This window comes from Trachemys scripta, chromosome 8, assembly GCF_013100865.1.
Source record: "Trachemys scripta elegans isolate TJP31775 chromosome 8, CAS_Tse_1.0, whole genome shotgun sequence".
NCBI lineage: Eukaryota > Metazoa > Chordata > Testudines > Emydidae > Trachemys > Trachemys scripta.
In genome coordinates, this window is record NC_048305.1 from 14,933,539 (window position 1) to 14,945,739 (window position 12,201).

A 12,201-nucleotide genomic window follows, 5' to 3' on the forward strand; every position below is an offset into this window, starting at 1 on the left:
GCATCGACCATGAGACTAGTGCACTGTGGGTAGCTCTCCCACTGTGCTACTCGCCACCTTCTGCAGCTAGAAGTTGTGGGAAGGTGGCGTGGATAGCAGTGCATCATGGGTGTGGGCTCAACGTCTCATGCTGTAGTTTCTTTCTGTCCCAGCATTCCATGGGCTTCTGACTGCGTTTTGTGGCATTTTTCACTGGCCCCTGTTTACTGTGCACCTGTCATCTCTGTCTGAAAGGCTGGAGCCTACACGCCTCTCGTGGTCACTTTTAAGAACACATCGTGCATGGTCATGCAATATATCACGAGCTCCAAAGCTGAAGCCGCTGTGTTCCATGGAAACAAACACCACCAGCTTACTTTTGGCATTTATGGAGCAGCTGAACATGGTGGCCCATCACTTTTGGGCTGGGGAAACAAGCACTAAGTGGTGGAATCGCATCGTTATAGAAGTCTGAAATGATGAGCCGTGGCTGCAGAACTTTCGGATGTGGAACGCCAGCTTCCTGGAACTTTGTGTGGCGCTCACGCCAACACTGCGGGGCAAAGACACCAAAATGGGAGCTGCCCTCTCGGTAGAAAAGCGCATGGCAATTGGTGTGTAGAAGTTGGCGACTCCAGACTACTATTGGTTGGTTGCGAACCAGTTTGGAGTTGGGAAGTCGACCATTCAGGCTGCAGTAATGCGAGTGTGCAGGGCCATTAATCACATCCTGCTACAAAGGACTGTGCCTCTTGGCAATGTGTGTGAAATAGTGAATGGCTTTGCGGCAACGGGTTTCCCTAATTGCGGCAGGGTGAGAGATGGCATACAAATATCCCAATTTTGGCCCCAGACCGTCTTGTGATGGAGTACCTCAATGGAAAGGGATACTTGGCTATGGTATTGCAGGCACTTGTGGCTCACCATGGGTGTTTCACTGACATCAATGTGGGGTGGTCCGGGAAGGTGCATGCCGCACGCGTCTTCAGGAACGCTGGCCTGTACAGAAAGCTCCAAGCAGGGACATTCTTTACAGACAAGAAGATTCCAGTAGGGGAATGTTGAAATGCCCATAGTGATCCTGGAAGCATACCTTTACGCCCATGGCTCATGAAGCCTTACATGGGAAACCTGGACAACAGCAAGGAGCGCTTCAATAGCAGGTACAGAATGACCGTAGAATGTGCCCTTGGCAGATTAAAAGTGAGTTGGCGTTGCCTTTATGGCAGGTAAGACCTAAATGAGGAACATATTCCCATTGTCATAGCAGCCTGTTGTGCACTCCATAATATTTGTGAGGTTAAGGGTGAACCATGGAGCACCTGGCGGCTGAATTTGAGCAGCCAGATACCAGGGTTATTGGAGAGGACCAACGGGCGGGTGGGGCTGGTATTCAAATAAGGGAGGCTTTGAGGCAACATTTTGACAACGAGCACCAGTAATGTGTCTTTCTATACAGCACTCTGCCATGCTTTGTTAACTTACTGCTATGCATGAAAATTGTGATGATTCCTGACTGGGATTCGTAGTCAGCAAAGGATTGAACTGCCGCTACGTATTACTACCGGCAGCAACCCCCATGTGTAGGAGACAGATAAAGATTGGTTATTTTTCAAATAATTTGTTTTTATTAAATATCAATTAACAACACACACAAAAGGCTTGGTGGGACGGGAGATAAGAGTGCAGGGCAGGGTAGGCTCTCATAGCTGTGTGTAAGGCCAGCTATCATTTTGAAAGCTGTCCGAAGGGGTGGAGTGAATGGGGTACCGAGATGTTCTGGGAAGTTGCAAGGAATGTTTGGGAGGAGTTTGGGGAGGGCATGGAAAGCAGTTCTGTATTGGCTGCGGAGGTGGGGAGTGGGGCGAGCATCCATGTATTCTGCCTAGGGCATGATTAGGGACTTCAAGATCTTTGTTTGCTCTTCCATAACTTTTATCATCCACTCCTGGCCCTTTACAATGTGCTCCTCACTCGCCTTTCTGTCCCTTTCTTTCTATTTTAAATTTTTCCTTCAGGGGCTCTCTCCACTCCTTACATTCGCTTATTCCTGCCTCTGAGGATTGGTGCATCTCTCAGACCATGTCCTCCTTGCTCCACCTTGGTGGCTTCCTTATCTAGCAGAGGTGTCCTGCCGGGGTGTAAGGGGTTCCCTTGAAGGCCACATCTGCAGAAGCACAAGAAACGATACACAGAAGCACGATTGTTAGTTCGCACACAGCATTGAATCATTATAATAAAATACACCTTTATTTACATACATACGAATCACTTTCTCACTATCCTTGGCAAGCATACATCTCAGTGAACACCCTAAACATGGTGAGTTAACCCCGGGCGGGGGCGGGAGGGTTGGGTGTCAAGATGGATCAAAGGGTCTAGGTGTTTTTTTAAGCGGATCACTGCAGGTCACTAGAGACAATATTGTAAATTCTGCCACCATTTTCCACAGGTGAGTGGCATTTAAGCCGATATCTCACTCCTGAGGGTAAGCAAGGATGCAAGAATACATCTCCTGCACACGTGCATCTTCAGACCCGGTCCCTATGCTGCTCGCCTGTGTGCCACTTTGGTCCCTGCACAGGTGACTGCTGAGTGGTGCGGGAAAGTTTCCTACACTGCGGGACGGAACAAAGCAGCTCTGCCAAGGAACCTTCGGCAGCGGATTGGTGCATACATCCAGGAAAGTTTCCTAGTGATCTCCCTGGAGGATTCTTGTGAAATCTTGGTGTGCATTAACACATGGTTATGTCACACTGCTTAGATGCACAAGGGAATGTGGTGCACGCTCAAACACAGCTAGTCTTGTACATTTCTATCCCTTCACTCACTACTAGAACATATAGAGCACAGCTCTACCGCATATAATTGAGCAGCATCAACTCAAAAAGATCACGTACCAGGGCTCCCTCTCCTGCAGCATGCATGCCAGAGATGGACTGCTGGCAGTGGAGTGGAAAAAGAGGTCCTGACTCACCATGCCACTGGACGACCCTGCCATGTGAGCCACATCAGTCTCCAACTTGACCTCCTCATCCATGACGTGATCCTCGGGATTGAGTCCACTGTCCGCCGTCTCCAGCCCCACTGAAGTTAGGGGTGCCAACTTTCTAATTGCACATAACTGACCATCCTTGCCCCACCCCTGCTCTGCCCCTTCTCTGAGGCCCCACCCCCATTCATTCCAGCCCCCCGCTCCATCGCTCGCTCTCCCCCACCCTCACGCACTTTCACTGTGCTGGGGCAGGGGGTTGGAGTGTGGAAGGGAGTGAGGGCTCCAGCTCGGGGTGCGGGCTCTGGGTGGGGAGCCAGAAATGAGGGGTTCAGGGTGCAGGAGGGGGCTCCAGGCTGGGGCAGGGGCTTGGGGATGGGATGCAGTTAAGGCTTCGGCTGGGGGTGCGGGCTCTGGGCTGGGGCTAGGGATGTCGGGTTTGGGATGCAAGAGGGGGCTTCAGGCTGGGGCCAAGGGGTTCGGAGTGGGCTAATGGGTGGGGCAGGGGTTGGAGTGGAGTTCGGGCTCTGGGAGCAGGAGTGGGTTCCAACCTGGGGCAGGCGGTTGGGGTGCAGGCGATTGGGGGTGTGGGGTCTGGGAGGATGTTCCAACCTGGGGCAGGGAGGTTGGGGGTGTGGCCTCCGGCCAGGCAGCACTTACCTCAGGTGGGTCCCAGTCAGCAGCAGTGGGGCTAAGGCAGGTTCCCTGCATGCCCTGGCTCCACGCTGCTCCCGGAAGCGGCCGGCATATGCGGCCACTAGGCGGAGCTGTGGCCAGACAGCTCTGCACAGCATATGCTGCCTGTGCCTGCTGGCACCGCCCCTGCAGCTCATATTGGCCATGGTTCCGGGCCAATGGGAGCTGCAGAGCCAGTACTAGGGGCGGGGGCAGCACTCAGAGCTTCCCTGATCACTCCTATGCCTAGGGGCTGCAAGGACATGCCGGCCGCTTCCGGGGAGCTGTGCAGAGCCAGGGCAGGTACTGCCCCACTGTGCCGCTGACCTGACTTTTAACGGCCCAGTCAGTGGTGCTGACCAGAGCCGCCACTATCCCTTTTCGACTGGTGTTCCCTGTGGCCAGGACCAAGGACTTGGGGGGGGGGGGGGGGGAGAGGCCGCTAAGAGCCTGCCAGATGTGCTGGAAATAGCTTCCCCGCTCTACTGCAACACACATCTGAGGGGTGGAGAGACTCCCCCAGGCCTGCCTGTGTAGTGTCCAACTGGTGCTGTGTAGGGCTCTGTGCGGCTCCGGCACATGCAAGGCTGCCTTGGCACCTCCTGTGCAGGGGAGTCTTGGATTTTCCCTGGGTGCCGGCCCAGCCAGAGGCAGGAAGGAGCCTGTTGGGCCGGCTGCAGGTGTGCTGAGAGCTCCCACCAGGGGCTGGTTCTCCACACAGTACTGGGAGCAGGACACGCCCTGCCGGGGGGTTCTGGAGGAGCAGTGGGGATGGTGGGGGGGCAAAGGGGTGAAGCAGAAGAAGACAGAGTGGAGGGGAGCATGTAAAGCACCACTGGGTGGGCAGCAGAGGCAGCGCATGGGGCGATGACGTGACCTCCAAATCTTTAAATTGGGCCCCCACCCACTATCAACAGTTATGAGTCACTAGCATTCATCCAGGTGGTTTTCGTCAGCAAAGCAGAAGAGTTTTGTCGGCGGAAGGAGCATTGCAGTGCGTACACTACCACTGTTTTGTCGATGAAATCTGACGTCGCCAAAATGATGTAGTGTAGACAAGGCCTAAGGCAGGCTTACTTGGCCTTGCCTCAGCTCAGGACTTGGTGACTTCTTGCCATCCTTCCCAGACCTACATGAGTCTATGATCACAGAGTGGCTAGATTGTTTAGCTAAAATAATTAGCACTGATCAAGTTAACATTGGTGATATTTAAACTACCGTCATTAGTCTTGGCAATTAACACCACATTGAGATGCATAGAGCAACCACCACTTCTCTTCAACCTATCCTTCAGAGATGTAGCCATGATTCATAGTCAGAAGGTTTTCTTTGCAGTTATAGAACTACCTGTAACAGTAGTTTTTTATAGCCTGATATTGCTTTTTTTTTTTGAGTCAGTGACTGAATATTTAAGATGTCTGTAGGGGCCTGATTTAGCGCCCTCCACGTCTTTCCCTGGATTATATTTTATTATATCACATTCACTTTTTTGTTCTGATCATTTACCGCATAGAAGTAAGCAATAAAAGCATTATAAATGTGGCAGCAATTTTCATGGTACCTAGGATGCTTCTTTCCCCATCAGAGTACCTTTCATTGACCATAGCAAGATAAAAATGTAATAGTAAATGTCCTTCCTTTTCTACGTTGCCTTTTTCTATAGTGACCATTAAAGGGTCTTTTTTGCACCAGTTTAAGACACTGTAGATAGATAATGTTATGCAATGACCATTTAAAAACAAAAATGTGCTTTATAGGAATATGTGTAAATATTCACCTTAAAGAGAGGGAGCAAGAACAACCAAGGTAATTAGAGGTCACTGCAAACCACAAAACTGGGACGAAGGCCCAGTGTTTCCGGGTGTTCAGATATGGGATGTTGGTTTGGGCTTATCTAGACTGTAACTTTGCTTAACATCAAATTATCCATCGCCTGGTGTAATGAAATTAGAAAAACTGCAATTTAGTTATTTGTATGCAATTACAGCATACAAATACCATGAAGTGACTCCTATCAGTTGTTATCGGCAGGACGGAAATTTCCTATGATCAATTCAATTGCAAGATTAGAAACAAAAGTCTAATTTTTCCCTTTTATCTATATCCTGGAAGCAGATATAAGCACATGAACAGTAATGACTTAGCCAATTGTGCACAAAATCTATTTATATTTTCAGTATTTTTCCAGCAGCTTCAGCAACTTCACGTCTATAAGTAGTGACACTTTTTCCAGAATCACACAGCAAGGTATTGTAAATAAATCCTCCTGATTCACAATTGCTACATATTTGAATAATATATAATCAGACATGGGAGTAAGGTTTTCATTTATTCTAACTTGCTTCTGCTTGTTAGCCTGCAACAATCATGTAGTCCTGGGAAGACACAGAATCTGCTGGGTCACCTATTTAAGAGAGATCATCAAGATACTGGACAACATTACAAAGCAGAAGGTATGTGAATTCTCAAGAGTGATCCTTTCACTATTGGAAGGGAGTGACAGAAGACTTTATTCAGGTTCTGTAACTGCTGAAGTAAGGATAAGAGCTGAGCTGACAGTGGCAGACAAAAAAATTTGTTAAGCAAACTAGACTGAAATCATCCTCCAGTGGCTCCTTGAGGAGAGCAGATAACCCCAGGATAAACCAGGGTAGCGTGTGGGTTATCGGCTTGTCTAGCCTGATGTCTCCTCTCTCTTTTTTTGCCTTGATCAAGGTTTCCTGTGGTGAGATGAACGTGACGAATATTTTTGCAAACACAGAGGTAAGAGAAAAATAAATCATCCTAAATCAGGCATAGCATATGGTCGTTATGGGCTTCACCAAGAAACCCTGTTCAAAGAATGGTAGGCAATTTGTGTAGCAGTAACAGTGCAGGTGGAACTGAAGAGTTTCCTCTCTTAGCTAGGGAACTGGACAAAAATACACTCCACCATACTGATGACGAACAATTGTGTTTCTCAGTCTGCTAGAGATAAAACTGAAGAGAACTCCTGAGTTAGAGTCGAGGCCACTAAACTCTAAAGGGTAGAAGCCTGCAGGCCTTCTTGAGGCAAAACCCTTCCGCCTGGAGGTTTTCAGAATTTAGCAGAAAGTTTGTAAACGTTCTGTTCAGCCGCTTTCCGCGAAGAGCAATCCCACAGAGCAGTGGTACTGACAGGATTGCTGGGGCTACAACAACTGAAAGGATTTACAGACTCTTTACCTTTGCCGGCACAAGAGAACACACTGCAAAACTAAAAAAGAATTGAATCTTCCTTTTTCTTGGCGCTGTCTGTGTGTGTGTGTGTGTGTGTGTGTGTGTGTGTGTGTCTCGCATACCCATATCATTCTCTATTGCTATTTCTGGTTAGGCAGAACATCCCTCTAGTCCCACTTATCTGGAGGAAGCTTGTTTAGTTAGCACATAACGATTTAATAGCAGATAATGAAGTCTCAGATGCCTTTTGTTTTTCCTCTGAAAACTGCTGCCTACGTGAAGTATCTCAAGCTCTCCAGTTCCTGCATTCATAGACGGGTGATGTTCTGTACTGCTGCGGCACGGCAGCTCATGATCCTACCTGAGCTTACGGGCAATCCCCTCCTCGCTGCTGAACCCCTCTTCCACTTCTGACAAGCCAGGCACTGCACACCTTGTGCCCCACTGAGCGTGGCTCTGAGCTGCCTCCAGCTGGACTGGCACATAAGGGAATGTTGGGACTGAGCGGGGGGAAGAGTCGCTGGATGCTGGGAACACCAGAATAGGGGTGTGCAGTAGTGGCAGGAGGATCTGCTGCGGAGAGGCTGCCATGCCACCTGCTGTCTCCCTGCAGGGAGAGTTTGTACTGGGGAGGGGGAGGAAATGCAGGTATCAGCCTCGCAGCCCGTTTGTAAAAAGGCAGGAATGGTAAAGGAGAGGCAGAAACCTGTCCCCTTCCCCAGCGGCTTCACTTTTGACACACACCGTTTTATAACAGATCTTGTAAAGTTTTCATTATCCGTCAGTGGCATTGTCCATCGGCCCCTTCATGGGGGATGATCACTGAAAAACCAGTGGCATGGTGAAATTAGTCTTCAGCGGGAAACTACCGTTCACTCAATTGCCATGGAGTTTATTGATATTGTCAATATGTTTTTCTCATAGTCATATTTATTCAGGATGATCTAACAACCAACATTCCTTTCTTTCTAATCCAGTTTATGGCATCTACAAGTTTAGTGAACATACCCCAAGGTCCAACCTGTGCACCCCTCGTCCTGGTAAGTCACATCCAAAGAGTACATTACCATGGAAGCTTTGGCATCAAAGACTAAGTTTGCTCTGGGCTATGGAAAGCAGAGTCCAACAGGACAGCCTTACAGACCAGGGTAGCAAGTGAGATCTTCAAGCGCCTCAGGCTCTGGGTAGAGATGTTGCATTGACACACCTGTAATGTAAATCATCTCTTTTAAGGTGTTTCTAGCTTTGTCTGAATCTGTTCAGATGCAGCTAGCGTCTATTGGTTTTCAGCCGTGGAAGAGGATGGCTTCTAAAATTGTTTAGAAAAGTCAAAAGGACTAATAGCTGCTGACACTTCAATTACTTCTAAACTGCATCCTCCCTCCTTCCCCCCCGCCCCAAAATCTTATAGTTAATACTTAGGTAGCACTTTTCCTATTCAAAGCATTTGAGGAATGTTAACTGACTATGCACAACCCTCCCTCTGAGTTGGGCAGTATTATGCCAATTTAACAGATGGGAAAACGGAGGGAGTGAGGTTAAAAAGTATATGCTGTCCCCATGCCTGCCTATTTTCCCCTTGGAGTCCTCAGTTCTCAATCTCATAATCAGATCTATGCATCAGTTGACATAGGGAAGTGCTCCTTGCTTATTCTTCCCTTGGAGTTGGTGCAAGACAGGAGCCCCTGAATCAGGGCTTTTACTTCAACATTCTTCATTACAGAAAGGAAAATCCCTACATATGTAGTGACTGATCAGAGGCATTTTATTTAGTCTGGAGTGTTGAGAACTGCCTTTTTTTCCTGAAAAGTTGGCACTTCCTTCTCTGCTGCTAGCTGAAACCAGAACTTGTAGGTACATATATACACACACAGTGTGAGTAGGAACAAGAGCAGGAAGTAACCATAACTTTTTCACATCTCATGGGTTTAGTTCAGGGTGCAGTTTTCTTCCCCCTGTCCCTTAGAATCAGAAGTGGATTGCATTTTCCCTGTGATCATAAGCTATTAATAAAGTCTGCTATCGCTGTGCAGTTATGTTGATCATCCAGTGAGAGTTTCTAGAAGAGGAATACACTTTTTTCTTTTTCTTTTAGAAAAAGGAGACATTTGATATTTTATGCAAAGCTGCAACGGTTGTTGAAAATGGTCGTTGCGGCCATTCCTACAAGTTTCCCATGGAAGCCATTTATGTTAATTTAATACAGCTAATTCAGAAGGTGAGTAATGTCCTTATAATAAATAATAATAATTAATGGAGATATCCCATCTCCTAGAACTGGAAGGGACCTTGAAAGGTCATTGAGTCCAGCCCCCTGCCTTCACTAGCAGAACCAAGTACTGATTTTGCCCCAGATCCCAAAGAGGCCCCCTTAAGGATTGAACTCACAACCCTGGGTTTAGCAGGCCAATGCTCAAACCACTGAATTATCCCTCCCTCCCTTGCATCAGAGTCAGCCTTTTTGGCCGGGGTACGTACACAGTGGCAGATTAACCACCGGGTCAAGAAGGCCTGTGCCCCGGCCAATTGGGGGGTCCCAGAAAAATGGGTGCTCCTGTGCCCTGACCCACTCGACCCAGTGCTCCTGTCAGGGAGCTGGGTCAGGGCACAGGGGCTCGCCCCATTCTGCCTGCCTGCCTGGCGCTCCTGCCAGGGAGCACGGCAAGCGCTCGTGCTCCGACTCCACTCCTGGGCAGGAGCACCGAGTGGATGGAACAGGGCAAGCTCCCACACCCCGACCCCGCTCGCCAGGAGGGGGGGGAATGCAGGTAGAAGGGGTGGGAAGGGGCCTCCACTTGCTCTGGCTCAAGCCTAATTGCTTCTGTACATACAGCACCTGGCACAATTGGATTCTGGTCCATGACTAGGACTTCGAGGCACTACCCTACTAGAAATAACATGGTCCTGTGTTTTCAAATAGGATACATTTTAAAAGTACATTCATCATTTTTCATTTTTGAGGGAACCTCACACAGAGCTCTACCAAGTGTTTTTCTATTGACTGGCTGCTTGCATGATTTTTTTCACCACGTCATGGATGATACAAGCAAATCCTGCTGAGTAATTCATACATTCACATACTTTTCATAATTTTGCTTCATTCAAGCCACATTTGGCTACAAACTATGTGAGAAAAGCCTTCTCAAAGCAGGTCTAACCACAAGAAAGGTGTTTGTTCTTGCCACCAGTTAGCAGTTAAAACCACCACCATAAACTAAGTACCTCAGCAATTGTACTAACATCTCTGATGTAACATTTCCTTTATAGGTACCCTGTCCAGTGAAGGCAGACAACAATATTAAGTTGAAACATTTTCTAGAGAACCTGAAAGATTTCTCCCAAAGAATAATGAAAGAAAAGTACAGTAGAATTAGAGGATAAAATTTCCAGTTCACAAATGTACAGTGGCATTGTATTATTATTAATATTATTATTAAAGATTATTTATAATTAACCTTAAAATAAAGTGGTTTTGGATCAATGTTGCTGACATGTTATAGGAGACATTTGTTGGTAACCATTGGTAGAGCATCAGCAATGTACTTGGTTCTATCAGAAGACAGATATAAAGACAGTCTCTGCCTCATGCATCATACAATGTAACACAAGAATATGAGAGCCAAAACGTGCTGGGAGAAAGACTAAGCATTTTTTCTTCTGTCCTCTTCTCTGCTCCCCATCCACACACATAACATTGGAGCACAAAAGACAAGTGTGTGTGTGTGTGTGTGTATGTGTGTGTGTGTGTAGGGTTTTATTAGGGATCTGAGAGAGGAGTGTGTTTCTTTCACACTGGAATTGTAAAGTTATTACATGCACACTGAAGGAACGGAAGATATGAACTTGGGAGAGGGAGAAGGAAAGTAGGACAAGGTGAGGAGCAGGTGTTTAATTTGGATGTGGTGGACAAGGGCAAGTCTGCGAAGGGTTTGAAGGAAGGTGCAGTGTAGGAGGAGCAATGGGTGAAGATAATTTAGCGGCTGCGTTTTGTTAAGACAGGAAGAGAGTGCTGAATACCACAACGAAGGTGGTTTCGGTAATCAAGAAGGGAGGGAACCAAGGCACAGTGGCTGACAAGTTGTACTGTTACACCAGAAAAGGAGGATCAGATTTTGACAATTGTGTGGTGCGAGCAGTGAGAATTGGCGCTAGCCCAGATGCTTCAAAAGGAGCTATAACTCCAACGACAAGATGCCAGTGTTAGTGATAGCAAAGGAGAAAGGAGGAATTGAGCCTGGGAGGAAAGACAAGGAGCCTTGTTTGGTTTCAGCTGGCAAAGGGCAAGAAAGAATCCAAACTGTGCGAGAGTCAAATGGATGGTGGGAAGCAGTCGTTAAAGCCATGAATAGAATATTCATAGAGTCTATTTTGCAAATCCGGTGTTCAGAAACACGATCTTATGCGAACAAGCTACAGGGATGGCATAAACCTAAGGCCGGCAATAGCAAGCCAGTGGCTCAGAAGTACATAGAAGTTGGCTACGTGCTTTAAAGGGCAATATCAATTCTAGAGCCATGAGGTGGTCACAGGTGATTTTGCAGAGTCCTTCATACAGCAAACCTCAGATTTCCTCTTTGAGTGCTCAGCTCAGTGCAGCGCCATCACCACCCCACCTTACTACGATCAACAATTCAAAGAGGAGTTTGTGACAGCAGCAGCAAAGGGCAAGAAAGGAGAAAGACCAGAGGGCCAGAAGGGGCAAGAACAAGAAGTCTGAGCTGAACACCCCTAGACTCCTGTGGCATTCAGAGCAGGGGTTTAGTTTCAAGTCTTTCTATCAACAAAATGCCTGACGCAGCAGGTTACACTTAACTTCGGCAAAAGTGTGGGAGATTTCTGATGAAACACAGCATGCAGTAGCTTTGGAAAGTCCCTGTACTCCAGTAGGGCTCAACTAGTACATCAGCTGAGTCAGAGTATTCTCAATGGAACTGCTCAGTTATCTATCGAAACCCTTTATCTATTGCCTGCACAGAGCCCATGAAAGATTTTCTTCTGCGAAAGGCAAGCACTCTAATACACAGTATTGTGTGTGTGTGTGTCAATAAGTCATTCCTTACAGCAGAGGAAATGGAACCTAACTTCTAAAAACCTCAGCTAATTTTGCAGCAGCCTCGCAACACTGTTTAGAGTATGTCAGTAGGGTTATTAACACCAAGAGCACATTTTTAAAAACCTGAAATCAAGAGCAGTTTCAAAATGCTCCCCAATCTGTCATCTCATCTTCTACATGCAGGGACTATTTTTGGTTGTTGTGTGTACACAATGCATAGGCCAATGGGCCCCTAATCCAATCACAACACAAATAAATACTACAAACTGGGATGACCAACTCTAGCCGCTCCCCTACCCCATTC

The 12,201-nt window shown here is 47.4% G+C and overlaps 1 protein-coding gene across 1 annotated transcript; it reads left to right on the forward strand.

Annotated features, from left to right (window-relative positions):
- Positions 1–484: 484 nt before the first annotated feature.
- LOC117881532 (interleukin-4-like) lies at positions 485–10,225 on the forward strand. Its single transcript, XM_034778905.1, has 5 exons — positions 485–593; positions 6,002–6,099; positions 7,783–7,884; positions 8,940–9,062; positions 10,112–10,225. The coding sequence occupies exons 1-5, from the start codon at positions 485–487 to the stop codon at positions 10,223–10,225; spliced, it is 546 nt and encodes a 181-aa protein (XP_034634796.1).
- Positions 10,226–12,201: the final 1,976 nt, after the last annotated feature.